This window comes from Lepisosteus oculatus, chromosome 2, assembly GCF_040954835.1.
Source record: "Lepisosteus oculatus isolate fLepOcu1 chromosome 2, fLepOcu1.hap2, whole genome shotgun sequence".
Lineage (NCBI taxonomy): Eukaryota > Metazoa > Chordata > Actinopteri > Semionotiformes > Lepisosteidae > Lepisosteus > Lepisosteus oculatus.
The window spans coordinates 55,287,585-55,304,008 of NC_090697.1; the positions used below are offsets into that span (position 1 = coordinate 55,287,585).

The 16,424-nt window shown below is 37.9% G+C and overlaps 2 protein-coding genes across 4 annotated transcripts in view; one reads left to right on the top strand and one right to left on the bottom strand.

Moving 5' to 3' along the window:
- Positions 1-3,988, bottom strand: part of ttc13 (tetratricopeptide repeat domain 13) — a 30,464-nt gene extending 26,476 nt beyond the window's left edge. The window contains exons 1-3 of one of the 3 annotated variants that reach the window (XM_015345662.2): positions 3,725-3,988; positions 675-769; positions 39-114 (exon numbers count right to left, since the gene is read on the bottom strand). In XM_015345662.2, the coding sequence (XP_015201148.1) occupies positions 39-114; positions 675-769; positions 3,725-3,902 (349 nt within the window). In that variant the 5' untranslated portion in view covers positions 3,903-3,988. Of the gene's footprint in view, positions 1-28; positions 115-674; positions 770-3,724 lie in introns of those variants that run through there. The other 2 variants (XM_006625659.3, XM_069179326.1) reach the window with 2 other exon arrangements.
- Positions 3,989-4,058: 70 nt separating this feature from the next.
- arv1 (ARV1 homolog, fatty acid homeostasis modulator) lies at positions 4,059-15,489 on the top strand. The gene is made up of 5 exons (XM_069179333.1): positions 4,059-4,195; positions 7,782-7,901; positions 9,405-9,558; positions 10,066-10,287; positions 13,788-15,489. Exons 1-5 carry the CDS (start codon positions 4,097-4,099, stop codon positions 13,892-13,894), a joined length of 702 nt encoding a protein of 233 aa, XP_069035434.1. The 5' UTR covers positions 4,059-4,096; the 3' UTR covers positions 13,895-15,489.
- The last annotated feature ends 935 nt before the right edge of the window (positions 15,490-16,424 follow it).

Genomic DNA, 16,424 nt, shown 5'->3' on the forward strand with positions numbered 1-16,424 from the left:
AGTGTAATTGTAAGTAAATTGTATTTACTTTTACATACCAAGCTCTTCATTTGTACTCTGGTTCTCAACTGCAAAAGGAAATCTCTTTTGCTCAATGAGCAACTTTGCCTGGCTCTACAAAAACAGGGAAAAAACTGGTGTTATTTCAGATAAATTTAAAGGTGAAGCTCACAACAGAGAAGGGTGCATGTAACAAAGAAAGGACTGAGCATGTTATTTTCATCAGAGGCCAAAAGATCAAGCACAAAGTACTCTAGTACTGAAAGACGTCTTTTTAATATCACACAGAAATGACATCACAGGTTGGTTCCATACAATAATACTTCATATAATATGACTGAGGCTAATCTGTAAACAACTGAATTTCAAGACTAAAAACTGATCTCTCAAACAAAATAACAAGATTAAATAAAAATATGCATGTGTTCAAAACTTAAATAGAATGTGCCATGATTTGGCTATCCTCTGGGGGGATGAAAGCAAATTCCTGGGACAGAGAGACCTGCTTTTGATCCGAGTTCATTCTGTTCATCACATTACTTGGAACTACAACAAGTTTCTAGACCTACTGCTAAAAAAAAATTAAGCAATGTTCTTTTATGTTTAAAATTACCAGTGACATTCTGTGGAAATAAAAAATACCACAATGAAGTAGAAAAAAAGAAGATTCTTACCAGAACTTTCTCTGTGTCTAGGGAGAACACTGACACACAGGGCGCGCTTCCACCACCTTCACACTCAGTGTCCTCAAACTGCAGAATTGAAGACTCTTCAGAAGATAAGAAACAAATTGCATCAACAAAATCTTACTTCCCCACAGTCTACACAAAAGTGTACAGGTCAAGACAAGAGACATTATGTACTTTGTAAAACAAGAGGCAAGCTGACAAAATACATACTCCAACAGCTCATGGGTGGGCAAAACTTATTCTGTAACTGTAAAAAGATGTTTACAAAAACACAGGTGTGTATTTATTCTATCAGGCAACCTACAATGAAAGTTTGAAAAATATGTATTTTATGAGTCATTCTATCTCAAATCGACTACATTCCAGAAAAATCTATTTTATTATATTTTGTGTAGTGGAAGAGAGAGGTCAGGTAAGATATGAGAAAATATACATGTTCACCAGTGGAGATTTGCTCATAACTCACTTTGTGTTAGCTTCTTCTTACAATGAATTCACAAATTCAATATGAGTGTATGCAATGTCAGTGTCAGTGGATACGCAGCACTCCATAATGACAAGACAGTCAGGAGACGAAGAAGCATAGTATAAACAACAAAATTATAATTAAGTGCCAAATGAAAAAATATGAGATTCGTCTGTAAAGCAGTTCCCATGGAAGATTTTAGATTTCCTCACATAGATTGGGAAAATCTAATAGGAATGTCAGCAGTTAAAATTATATATATATTTTTTTTCTAGTGACTGTTTTCTTAATCATTTTGTCAGAGAACCTACTAGTGGAAATGCTTATATAAATCTAGTCTTTTTAGAGATGACAATCAAGATAGAGTTTGGACAGCAGGAATGAAAGAACTGCTGTATTAGGAAACTGTGGTCAAAATATGGTGTGTTTTCTTTGTAGTATACAATGCTCTGAAAATATACTGTTGGAAAAAAGAAACACAACATTTTCTGGAATGAGAATACTATAGTTATAGTTTATGTACTTTCACAAAAAGCTGTCAATTGGTTTTAAGCCCTCTGACCAGCAATACAGCTTGTGCAGTGAGGCACTGCAACTTGCCAATCACACAAAAGCTCATTAGGTGCACTTTTACCCAACAAGGTCCAGGTGGAACAATGCCTGATCACATCACCTTTTAAAAGGCCTTAATTCAAAGCTTAGGTCACTGCAAGAAAAAGGCCACACTTAGTCAGTTTTCTGTGCATTCCATAATGCCTCAGATGTCACCAGAAGCAAGGGAGATGGCCATTAGCATGCTGCAGGCAGGCGTGTCATGTGCCAGCATTGCCAGTCACTATGGAGTAAGCGGCTCCACTGTGTCCTGACTGCAGAGCAGGTTTCAGCAGACCGGCAGGACAGAAGACTGTTCAAGGTCCAGTCGCCCTTGAGTGACCACACCAGAGCAGAACCGACACATCAAACTGGTCCATCTGAGCAGTCGTTTCAGATCTGCCATCCATACTGCTGCAAAAACTGCCGGCAGACACAGTGCTTGCATCAGTGATAGGACAGTCAGGCTCCACGCTGCTGACCTTAGAGCAAGGCGACCTGTCAGAGGCCCTCTGCTCACACTTCCTAGACGTCACACCCGACTGGCTTGGGCCAGATAGAAGCTCTAATGGACTCGTTAGCAGTGGCATCAGGTCCTCTTCACAGATGAGTCACTCTTAGACCTGTTCCATGCAGAAAGGGGGGCCAGAGTGTGGAGGAGGAGGAGTTGTTGTGTTTCTTTTTTCCCCATCAGTATAAACATGATCAATCCTTATCAAACGTTTCAGGGATTTCAGGAAAGCAGATTATGAAGGAATGAGAAAGAGCTTAAGAAAAGTAGACTGGGACAAGATATATAGTATATGGAATAAGTAGGCTGGATGGCAACAGTTTAAACATATTCTTCTTGAAATATGGAACAACATTTTCCCCAACAAATAAATACAAGACTATCAAGCAGTGATTCAGATAATAAAGAGGAATATAAGGAGAAATTAGACAATTAGACACGCAGCTTCCCTGCAACTCTGTATTGGAAAAATCACTTTGAAAATGGATAGACGAATGCACAATTTTTGTAGTATTTTAAAAGTAACAAAACAAAGTCAAGGAAAACAGATAAAATGAGCAGCACATACATGTTAAACAAATATTAGCCCTAATAAGAGACAATTAATAATATTGCAATGCATAGTAAAAATCAGCAAAAGCTTTTTCAGTTTTTACAACAGCATGAAGTGTCTCAGAGAGTGTCAGCAAAAGGCTGATGTACTAAAAGACTATTTCAAGCGCTTACTGCTGAAGGAAAGGAAACATTCCTTATGCTGTGGAAAGACAAAGTTCCATATTAAATAATAACAGCACAGAAAATAAGCACTTCTACACTTCACTACAGCCTGATGGTATTGTAATAATGTACCGCAAGGCAAATGGTGATTGTATTCATAGGCTTCTAAAAAAAGCATGTTCTTTTGTTGTTAAGATGGTATTATATTTGCAAACAGTGCGTCAATACGCCAAGAGAAATCATAAAATAAATACAACGTTATAAATCTGAAACATCGAAAAGCAGAATCACGAATGACAAAGAATGATAAATTATTTAAAATAAAAACTTGTGAAAGGTGTAAGATTTCGACATTCAATACATACAGAGTAAGGAATATCTGTAGCAGTAATCGTGGTTAAAAAGTCAGAACGATAAAGTGCCGCTTTAGTCAGTTTATTGTATTAACAGAATAACCCCAACCACTTATTTTGTAATCGGGTGATTTTCAAAATAGCAGCGCAAAACTCAGAACATGCTTAATGAGTTTAACACTCGTAGTCACATCGAGATTTTAAGGACGTTTTTTTAAAAAAAAATCCCTGAACTTTATTCTAATACTTTATAAATATCTTGCACTCAGAACATGACAGTCACACACCCTGCCCTCACTGGACTCATCCACATCGCTACACCTAGAGCAGTGCTCCTGTCAACGGATGCGGAAGCGTGTACTGTCGAGTTAAGAGGACGTGGCAAAAGCTCTCTCACCACAATCCGCCGCGTATTCGTCCCATTCGGAAGGTGAGTTGCATCCATGCTTGTGTAGTTCGCTGTTGAAGAAAGTGAGAGAGGAGAAGTATTCCGTAGAAAATATAGCCTGACAACAGCACAACAGTAAGACTGCAAACACAACAACACCCCGGACAGCAGGTGCCATGATGTGCATGTATGTGTGCAGGTGAGAAGCACTGCCGTCGTGGTAATGTAGTCCTGTGCAGCTATATGTTCCAAATAAAGCGACAGGAAGTTAAGAGGTTCGTTAACTACATCTCCCGACTTGCAAAGGGAGAGCTCCGCCTCTCTCTTAATATCCAGGAAGTGGCGTGCGGAGCCGGTAGCTTTAATATAAACAAGGTGAGGATGGCAGCAAGAGCTTCGTTTCGGTGTATTGAATGCAACGAAGAAGCATATGAACTGCATCGGGATTATAGCAACGGAATATTAAAAATTACTATTTGTGTAAGTGAATAATTTGTACAGTTTTCACAATAGAAATTCTACAATACTCTTTGCTACGAAGAAAGTGTGCGTGTTTGGCATGACTTGGGATTTGTACATGTGCATCATTTCTTTCTTCGCAAAACAAGCACCAGAAAAGAACATGTTTATCAATTTTTTGACATGAGAACTTTTGCAGACTAATCGTAAATTTGAAGAATAAAACATTGGAATCACAATGAAAGATAATAAAAAATAAATGAAATACGTATTTTGGAAAATAGTTTCATAGCTATGTAGTTTTTTTTAAAAAAACATGAATGATTCATGTAAAACTGTAACTGTGCACATTATTATTCTATAATACATCCATAAATAATTTTGAAAATATTATGCCCCTCACGATTTAAGCCGGTTAAAAAATGTATTCATTTATTTATTCAAACGGAAAGGGATAGTTTGCCAATGTTTTAATAACACATAAAAACAAATTAATACACAAGCAGAGGATTGTGTATCAATGTTTTTATGGATTAAGGATTAGACTTTAAAAATATTGAATAGCTAATTCCAAATGCTTGTTGTTTTTGCAGGATTGATTTTAAAATTTATAATGTTAAGATTATAACTTAAAAAACATAAAAATATTGTAGTTCCTAAGTACAAAGTTGCAGTGAATGCAAAACCAAAAAATCGGTTTATACTGTATGTTAAACTTTGCTATATCTTTTAAAGTCTTTATTATAAGCAAACGTTACATTGAGTCAGTGAATAACTATCCTCAATCACAAGTCAAACGGACTTGTTCTTGTTACTACATTTATTATGATTATGCTTGTAGGACCAAAAGGGCAGAACATTTTTACATTTCCTCTTTGTAACTCATGTCAGATTTTTTCTTTTGTAAATTCACACACTAATATACTGGTTTCCTGAAAGGCCACAGACTAAAGGAGCACAGTAAATGGAACAGAAAGGAAATCTGGTCCACAGGGAGGATCAGACCTTGAGTTTTGAAGTTATGAAAGGATGAATGAAAATAGTTATGGCACCACATGGCCAGCAATTTGTCTAACAGCTATATTTTCAGTACTCTGTCTTGCATGGTTTCCACATGAATTCTGTGGTTGTCCATTATTTCTGCTTTGACATGTCCATTAGAGCCAAGCTGGCTGGACATTTCAAAGTAGTTGAGAAAACTAGCAGGATCTCAGCTTCCATCTAACTGAGCAGGGGTGATTGTGAGGCTGCTGTCTGATATCCACCACCACCAATGTGCAGCATCCACCTGGATGATGCAAGGGCAGCCATAGTGCACCAGAACGCTCACCACACATCAGCTATCAGTGGAGGAGAGCAGAGTAATGAAGCCAATTCATAGATGGGGATTATAACGAAACCATGATTGGTAAGAGCCAATGGGAAATTTGGCCAGGACACCAGGGTTACGCCCCTACTCTTTTCGAGAGATGCCCTGGGATTTTTAATGACCAGCGAGAGTCACGACCTCGGTTTTTATGTCTCATCAGAAAGACGGTGCCTGTTTATACTATAATTCTTCATCACTATACTGGGGCATAAGGACCCACATGGACTGAAGGGGGAGTGCCCCCTGCTGGCCCCACTAACACCACCTTAATCAGCAACCTTAGTTTTTTCTAGGACTCCCATCCAGGTACTGACCAGGCTCACACCTGCTTAGCTTCAGTGGGTTGCCAGTTGTGCATTGCAGAGTGATATGGCTGCTGGCATATTTGAGCTTCATTTCAGCAGTATTGATACATTTAATAATTTAATGTAATTTAAATTTTTAGCAATCATTTATTAAACAAAAAAAAGTCAGAAATGCAATTGTCTGCTGTGGGGAAAAAAATCAATAGCTTCAATAGCTGGTGTTGTCCCCTTTGGTAGAAATCACTTCTTGTAGACGTTTCTTTTAATTGTCTATCAGTCTCCTATGTCAACTTGGAGAAATTTTTGTCCACTTCTTCTTACAGAAGTCCTTCAACTGTGTGATTTTGGAAGGCTTTCTTGTATGTACTGCCCGCTTCAAGTCCCCCCACAGCATTTCTATGGGGTTAAGAGCTCGGCTTTGACTTGGTAATTCCATAAAGCTCAATTTCTTCCTTTTGAGACATTCTTTTGTGGATTTGCTTGAGTGTTTTGGGTCATTGTCTCGTTGTAGGGTCCACTTACGGTTCAGCTTCAGCTTTTTGACAGATGGCCTCATGCTCCTCAAGTACACAAGGCAGAAAAGCAACCCCAAACCATAATTCTTCCACCACCATGCTTTACAGTTGGTATGGGGTCAAATACAGTTTTTGGTTTTCGCCAAACATGACATCTGACATTGTGGCCAAACAACTCTACCTTTGTCTCATCTGTCCAGTGCACATTGTTCCATTAGTCCTGATCTTCACCTAGGTGTTGTCTGGCAAACTTCGGTCGTGCATCTATATTCTTTTTTGAGAACAGAGGCTTCTTCCTTCCTGACCTCACATGTAGGGCAAAGTTGTGCAGACTCTTTTGGATGGTTCTCATGCACTTTGACATTGACTGAGGCAAGACTTGCCTGTAAATCCCTTGATGTTATCCTGAGGTTCTTGGGAGACTTCTTGTAGCATCTTTCGGCCAGCTTTTGGTCTGTATTTGGTGATCAGGACTAATGGTTTGAAATTTTCTCCATTTGTAGATGATCTTTCAGACAGTGGAGTGATTGACTACAAATTGCTTGGAAATCGCTTTAAAACCCTTCCCAGACTCATAGGCATCAACAGTATTTCTTCTGAGGACCCTGGAGAGCACTTTTGATCTTGGCATGATGTTGCCCCACACATCAATTGCTAAGACCAAACCAAACCACAGCTTTCTGATGTTTATATAAGGCAGTGCCCTCCAGGTTACTCTCTAATGGTGTTCTAATCATTTGCACCTGTTTTGGTGCACCTGATGCTAATTTTAGGCATTTAATGCAATGATAAAGGTAGGGGTGTACTAACTTTTTCCCCACAAGGAAATTGCATTTCTGTTGATTCAAATAGTACAAATGAGTGTAAAATGTTATTTCTTAAAATGTGATTACCTTTATCTATCAGTATTGTTGAAATGGCAATCAAATATCCTTTTGTCCAAAAAGTCTATCATGATTGAGCATACACTCTTTAACAGTGTGATATTTTTTTTCTCACAACCAGCTCTGTCCACTCAGACTTGACTACTAATCCAGTTTTTGTGCTGATATGTATTAAAATTTCAAACTGAAAGTGCTTTGACATCTAAGTAATTTTTTTCAGCCTTGAATTATCAAAGCTTCATAATTTTGATGGTTCTCAATGATGTATTTTTTTTTGTTTGGTTTAATTTGTATTTGATGGACTGCTGTCCTCAGCTATACTGTCAAAAGACTAGCTAGGATTTAAATGATTTAAAATCCCAGTGAGTCCATTCCACATCTGTTCTTTTGAAGGCAATCTTCTGTATTTAAAAAGTGAAATTTACAACAGTAAATTACAATTAATTACAACTATGGTAAACGTCAAACTGACAATGTTTTCACAAAAGTCAGAAGTGAACCAAAATAATGTGTTTTTGTGGTTTTCCTTTCCAGAAATCCTGTCAGAAACCTGTGGACAAATATATAGAATATGATCCAGTTATTATTTTGATTGATGCCATATTATGTAAAGTTCAAGCATACAGACACATCATATTTAATACAAAATTAAATGTAAGTATCCCTTTTCATTTTATTCGCAAATTAATCTGTGAGGGTTAACGCTTGCCAACTAGTAATTTGATGTATTGCCAGGGATGTCATTATCCATCTTAACCTTGCAGTAGAATTAGGTATTGTTTCAGAAAATATAGATTAAACATATTTACACTTGGGGAAAAAAGGGTTCGATTGTAGGCTGCACTTGCTTGCTGCCTGCCAGTGATTGGAGCACCCAGGCTGCAGTATATTGTTGAGAGCTGTTAGGGTGTGAGTGGGTTGAGCTCATTTTAGGAATCCTGGGCTCATCTTTCTCCAATTCTCCCAGCCTCTGGCTGGCAAAGCTGTGGTGTTTGTCCTCCAGCTGATATGCAGGGCATTGCTTTCCCTGTATTTAAATTGTCCATCCCATAGTAACTTGGTTTGTCTGAAGTGAAAACTACATTTGAAATCTACTGTGACGGGGACACTGTGCTGTAAGCAGGCGCCGTCCTTCAGATGAGACGTAAAACCGAGGTCCTGACTCTCTGTGGTCATTAAAAATCCCAGGGCGTTTCTCGAAAAGTGTAACCCCGGCGTCCTGGCCAAATTTCCCATTGGCCCTTACCAATCATGGCCTCCTAATAATCCCCATCTATCAATTGGCTTCATTACTCTGCTCTCCTCCCCACTGATAGCTGATGTGTGGTGAGCGTTCTGGCACACTATGGCTGCCGTCGCATCATCCAGGTGGATGCTGCACACTGGTGGTGGTGGAGGGGAGTCCCAATTACATGTAAAGCACTTTGAGTGGAGTGCCCAAAAAAAGCGCTATATAAGTGTAAGCAATTATTATTATTATTATTATTATTATTATTATTATTATTATTATTATTATTACTGTATACAGTTTGAAAAACAAGTGCATGACTTTACAGTATGTAACACAATGTTTGTTTATTTATCTTTACAACCTCCTGTGCTTGTGCAAAGTTCAACAGAGGGTTGAATGGTAATATACAGTATTAATTTAAGGGGAGGCATAAATATCTGTTTTAAAGAAATTAAAGATTGTTGCAGTGACTAAAAGCCAAAATATTACTAAGCATATAAGGTTTTTAAAAATTAAAATAGCAAACTATTAAAAAAAATCAAGACATCCTTGAAAACACTTTCGAAGAAATTTCTGTGCAGTCATCTTAGGGAAAAGTGGATTCCTCCGAGAGCACATAAGGATCAGAAACCTCCCTGCTAGGAAGAGGATGAAATAAACCTTAGTTCTCTTTTAAAAATAAACTTCCCCTTCAGTCTCCAGCAGTAGGCTGGTCTGGTATACGAGCAGAAGCTTGTAGTGAAATGAGATCTAAATAATATGTTTACGACTACTCATTGAAAAAGATGTGAGTTCTTTTATGTAATCTCAGTGTATTGCAATGCCGTTCCATCACTAAAAGTCACTACTCCTGTTTATTGAGTTTTGTATATTCTCAAATTAAGATCTCATTTCTGAGAGTTTTCTTGGTTGCTTTCAATTGCTAGATTCACGTGAAGCTGTGTGTATTTTGTCTGCTGTGTGAAGCTTATCTGAGGTGGTCGCAGCACCAAGGAACAGAGCAAACCAGTGATCCAGCAGACATCATCAGATATGCAAAAGAGTGGGAGTTCTACGGCATGTTTGGTCTAGCTGCTTTGGGTAAGCATAAGACAATGTTCAAATGAATCCTTCTTTAGTTTAAAACAAATGAAATACCTGTTTAAGGTTATTTGACTACCCACTGGCACTCAACAACTGACATTGGAGGAGAGGGTATACAGTAAGTGACATCATGTATTCTACTATCACCTCACCTGCTACTGAATTATCTACTGAATGTTATAAATATGTACTAAATGTTTATTGATAGCAAAATCTTTAGTACATGGCCAAGTTTAATTTCTAATGTAAATGAAAATGAACTGTTTTATCTGGAAAAGCTGTGTTTTATTAAAATCCATGTTTCACACATGTGTGGTTCCAGTCAGTTTGCATACCAAGGTAAATAAATCACAATCATTGGCATAGAAAAACCTGCCAAAGTGGGGCTCAAGACTGGAATTATAAAAAAAAGTGAACCTTTAAAAGATTTTTGCTGTCACCTGTGATTTCCTAGGTGCTGGTCATTGTGTACTCCTTTCATGCTCCACCTGACTTTTCCCACAGAGCTTGGTGTGTTCCTGGGAGGAGTGCTGGCATTCCTGTGCTCAGTACAAGGGCTCCTCACTACCAGCCTGGATCCCCACTTGCTGCTGAAGGCACTGCTGCTGTCCAGCTATGGGAAGCTGCTTCTCATCCCAGCAGTGATCTGGGAGCATGACTACTCCCCTCTCTGCTTTAGCCTCATCAAACTCTTTGTTCTGACATCAAACTCCCAGGCTATTCGAGGTATGAAGGTTCCTTCCTATTTATCATCCCTGTTTTGGTGCTCTCCTGATGTTCTCGTGCCTGTTTTGTTTTTGTTTTTAAGCATCTTAGTTCTTTTTAACAAGATCAAAAAGTACCTGATCTAAAATCTATAAAACATTTCAGATCACTACTGTTTAAGCTGTAATAATGACCCCAAAGAGTTAACACCCATTCCGTTTGCTATTCTCTAAGTTTGAATCTGTTTTTAATTTTTTTACAGACCTTATTCACAATTGACAATCTTTCACCTTCGCTGGCAAGGCTGTAATTCTTAGTGCCCCCTGCCCATGCCTTCATCCACTCTCATTTTTCTACTGATTTGGGAAGACTACATCAACAGCACTGTACCTTTCTTCATCCTGTAGCTAATCCTAGCAAAACCAGGAAGTAGCCTGTTTTCCAGAGGAAGATCAATTCAATAGTTATGGACAACATTGCATCCTGTAGCTGTCCCAGAAGGACTGAAAACTGGGGAGCAGCCTTTCCTTTTGAGCGATCATCACTAGACTATACAATCCATTCCATTGTAGACACTTCATTTTAATGTAATTTAATGTATGATAACCAATTATAAGTAAAGACCTGACTGCATCAGTCTCCTGCAGTGAAATGGATCAGATTCAGTGAATCATTACTGCAGCTCTTGTCTCGATTGCTACATTCAGTTATTTGTTTTGAAATAAAAAAGCTAACTGGTACAAGAGAAATGTATATATCCCTATATATATATATATTTCCCTATGTGTGGCAAATCATAAAGAACCTAATTAAAAAAGTACTAATCTAATTATCTGCCTCTTAAACAATTAATTTACCAGGCCCTTTTTTTGCTTATTATAAGTTTCACATATCTTCCAAACACTATCATGCAAAAAACAAGACATACTATATGAAAAAATAACTACTGCTGTTACTGTGAGAGTGATGTTTCGTTTTGCAGGACCTCAGCATTTTGTTTGCAAAGTGTTACGAATAGGGGATTAAAAAATGAGAATTGGCAAAAAAAGATGCAGAGGCATAATCAATAATGAAAATAAATAATCATAACAACCAAATTGGTCAAAGCTGCCTGAGCAGCTGGTGTAATTAGAGGCACTTGAGATCTGGCACAAGTTAGACGAAGGAGTAATGAAAATAATGCACACTAAATTACACAACACAAAACATATTTACAAACGAGGGGTCTCAGAGGCCAATGTCTTGACTAGCCATATAAAAAACCCTGCTTCTGGGACTGCTGCCAGTTATTAAAAAATCGTACATTTAACACCTACAGAGGCAAAGAAGAGAGATAAAAATCCCTTCTAAATAAAACAGAATGCAACCTAGATTTAGGTCTCTCTATAAATCTACTACAAAGCTTACTACGAAGTGAATGGGACCCTATCTCCCAATTCTAAAAATTGCATTCACTAACTAGGAGAGACCTTTGTAAACCAAGGGTTTCTCTATGCAGGAAATCAAGAGTTTTCGATATACAACAGAATGGCAAGCTCTCTTAAGTTTCAGATACTAAACCAGAATCTGTTTTTTATGGATGATCCAAACCAGGACCTCTCTGGTGTATTCCTTTTCCCTCTCCTTTGTTCTTCCCCTCTGTCTTTTTTCCCCCTGTGTTCCTAGAGTATTTATGACTTAATAATTTACCCAATAACTTAATTAACATAGGTAAACCAAGATAAACCTTAGTTTTCTTTGATCAGTGTGTCTCAGACCCCCCACCCCCCACAACTCAACAAACACCTCATATTCTTTTTGCTTTGAAGTTTCCCAGAAATGCAAGTGTTGAGACTAACAAGGTGTTGACCACTCCCCCATCTAGCTGTAAAAGTAGTATAATACGCAACCAGAACAGTCTGCTTTTAATATCCTTAAGCAAAAAACATTTTTAATAGTAGTGCAATATTTCATTTGGTGTAAATTTAAGTGTTTATTTTTAATATTGTATTTAATATATTTTTATTGGATGTTTCATTAGTAGTAGTAAAAATCTTACAGCATCTTTTATCCTTGGTGACTTACACTTAATTCATTTCTGGGGCCACCAAAGTAAACCACTCGCCTGAGCTCTGTGATCTAGGTGTTGCAGGTTCAAGCTGGGTAATGTCGCTAGCTCGCTGTGACTGGAATTCCCAGAGTGGATGCACACAATTTACTGAGTTCCCCCGAGCTTCGGATGGGAATTGTCTCAAATACTCTCTTGGTTAAACCTATTGACAAACATGGCCTCCCAGGTGCTATTGGTGAAGGGCATACCTCTCCTTCAGTTGGTGTTGTACCTCCAGTAGGGGGCTGTGTTGCCTGTAACATGTAAAAAGAAGTGGCTCTTAAGAGTTGCTCGAAAGTGAGCTGGTTGAAGCAGTCTGCCTGCACTTCCTTATCCTCTTCTGTCTGAGTTTACAGCGTTCATAACCATGAACCAACACATGAGAATCATACAACTGGCTATTCCGAGTGGGTATGACTTAATTGGTAATTCTTAATTTTAAGAAAGGAACTTTATTACCTGTAATGTAAAGTACAAACTCAAGATGATGGTAAATACATTAATAATAATAATGTTTCTTTATTAGCCCTATACAATTTCTTGCATTAGGAATTCATCTTTTTCACATACCCCAGCTTTTATCCATGGAGACACAGACACACAGACAGGGAGAGAAGCTTGGGGTCAGAGCGCAGGGTCTGCCATTGTACAGCACCCCTGGAGCAGTTAGGGTTTAGGGCCTTGCTCAGGGGCCCAACAGAGTAGGATTCCTCTGCCGGCCGCAGGATTTGAACTGGCAACCTTCCAGTCACAGGTGCAGATCCTTAGCCACAGAGCCACCCCACTTATATACTGCAAAGCTAAGAGATGGGTTTTACAATCTCTACTATAAATCCTACCTATATTCTGCAGAGAGAATCAAAAACAAAATGAAACTTAAAACCGAGCCAGTTGAGCAGATAAGGTGCAGGATTCTGATACAATATGCCTGAGTGGGGAAAAGAACCAAGAGTAGGACTAGCACAGTCATGAAATTGAGAGTGTGCAGTAGGACAAAGAGATCAAGGAGGCGGCTTGCCTTCTGATATTGAGGTGTAGTTCATGTTATACAGTATTGTGCCCATGAAGCCCATGCTGATCTTGAACTCACCAAAGATGTAGGGTGTGAATCCTTTCTCCTGCAGTCTTATAGAACACTGCAATGTCTTAAAATAAGTCACCATAAAGCGAAGTCCTACTTTCTAGAATGAATGTTCCGAATATATACAAGAAATAATATAGGCATGTGTTGTGTAACTGTAATACTTTTATGTACAGTATATAACAAATTACTGAATAACAATACAAAATAACTGTTTATCAGAATAATCTAAATAGTTTAAGATACATTTTGTTAATCTCTTTTCATGTTACCTCTATTTTATCTATCACTATTACTGAAACTTTTTGTCCCTGACTGATTGCAGTTTTTTTATTATTTTCTGTTTTTCAGTTGTTTTGAACAGCAGCAAAAGGCTCTCCGTCTTTACTGTATTTGTTGGTTTTCTGCTGGAAACCTCTGCAGCATACATCATCCAAAAAATTCAGTGGATCACATAGTGACAAGCAGGATGTGCAGCTACTCACGTTTCTCCCGTTACTGGTCTTCAAGAAATGTCCTTGGCAAAGACTGCATCCTTTGAAGTCAAACGTTGAAGACTTAATAATTGACGCAGCGCCCTGTGGATTGTGTTCATAATAATGGTCTTGCGAATTGGAGAACACTGTTACAGTACAGTGTTTAGCTTAGTGTGCTAATCTTGTGATGAGGCACAAGCCTTTTAAAGTACAGTGCTTTGCACAGAAACATTGGACTAAAAGCTTAAGAATTCAGGTAATCAGAAAAGCAGCCTGTGGGTTTGTGGATTGTCGATAATGCTAAAATAAAAATTGTATTTAATAAAAGCAGAACTAAAGTTATTTCGGAATAATTTTGCTCTAGTAAAAGTTAAAAAGCAATATTACATAATAGTGTTTTACAAGCAATAATGTTTCTTTAACTCTTAAAGTATCTGTCAAATTTAGACACATTGAATTTCTCAAATATTATTGCGTGATGGTACAGCACTTGACAGATTGACATTTTATCACGCAGTTGGGCAGTTGTTTTGTTCGTCTTTGTCCTTGCACTGTGTGAAATTCTGTTGAACATGACTTATCTCCATGGTAATTTAACACATGCTTGTTTGGAATTGCAAATATTTGGCACACATTCACTCAAGGCTATGCCCAGGTCATTGGGTTCTCATGAATCCCCATAGTTCATGATGCAGATTGTTGTTAAGAATATTTTTGCCTTAAATATATGTGTAACTCCCAAACTGATCAGCAAAAAAGATATTAATTGTTTCTTTAGAAATACCCTGTATTAGTTTTAGAAGCAAGGTGGAGAAGGATTTTTAAAAATGTAGCTGTACCAATTAGCATGTGTTGCATCAATTGTTTTAAGTAAGGTGCCTGTTTTATGTTTATTATTCACATGCTATCTCTTATACTATATGTGTGTGTTCAAGTATGGACATTTTTCTTTTATAATTTGGAACCACCAAGAAACAATGCCATCCTTATTTTTAATCAGAAATGACCCTTTCTCTTTGTGATTTTGGTATCAGCTAAGTAGGAATGAAGACTTACATGGTTTCCCCCAAAATGTGCACTGTGGGGCCATTTTGCACACAATGAACTATGTAGCACCTTACAGAAGAGTCAGCATTGATTACAGGAGTGATACTGTTTTGCCTCCACGCTCGGGTTGCATCCCAAAAGACCTAATCCCACTTAACCCTGTCAGCACTCCAGAATTGTAAGTCTTTGTTAGGGAATTCCATGCAAAGTCCGCTAGTGACATGGAGTCAGAACTGCAGTGCCCGGTCTCTGGACCATACCTGAGTAAACACCTTTTAGGGTTGAGTCAGCAAACTGAATAACATATCAAGACATCATCTTGGAATTATGCAGCAGTGGTATAGGCACTAGAATGTAGTGTGTACATAGTGTGACATAATGTGCTGCTAATAAAGAAAAAAGACAAAGGCGGACTTCCATTATCCTCAGGCTTGAAAAAAAGGTATTTATGTAGAAGTTGTAAATAGTGATAGAAGTGAAACATTATGAGGATGTGAACAATGAAAATAAAAATTCAAAAAGTTACTCTTTTTACATTTCTAGTACATTTAATGCTATATAAAGATAGTGGGTGTAGAAAGTATTGATTCCCCATTGTATTTTGCCATATTTTCTCATTACAACTGGCAAACTTGATAGATTTACTAATTTTTTCCCTGTTTATCCATACAGCATCCTCCACAATATCAATGTGTTTAAAAGTTTGCAGCTAAAAAATAAATTCCTCAAATTAAAACCCCTTAAAATTGTTATTAGGAAAGCTATTCACCCCCTTACCATCAACACACTTTGATAATCTTTGCCACAACCAGTTGCCTTCAGAATTTGCACTATGTTAAATGGAGTTCACTTGTGTGCAATTAAAAAGATTTCAGATTTAACACACCTGTCTTTGTAAAGTTAAATACATCTGTCTCTGTGAGTTACCACATATTAAGCAATTTAAAGACACAGGAGCCTCAGGAACAACTAATGAACAGAGAATTTGGACAGGCACAAGTCAGGCAAGGGATATAACAAGATTTAAAAGGCACTGTGTATTCCTCAAAGCACTGTTAAATCAAGTATCAGGAAGTGGGGGGACACATAAAACTGCTCAGAATCTTCAACGATCAGGTTGTCCTCCAAACCTCAGCTGGGCAAGAAGGTCATTGGTCAGAGAAGTAGACAAAACAATGAAAACAACCTCAAGACCTACTATATCTCATAATTGAGATGGGAGAAGCTGTGTGAGTCAACAGTACCTCAGGTACTCCACAAACCTGGGCTATATGGTAGAGTGGCAAGGAGGAAGCCATATTTTAAAAAAGCTAGCATGAAGTCAAGCAAAAAGACAATAAGGAGCTTTGGAAACATTGTATAAACAAATTGTGGTCTGTTGAGACAGAAATTGAGTTATTTGGTCTTAAGGCCAAGCATTGTCTACTGAAAGAAGAGCACTACTCATTACTCACAAAACACCATC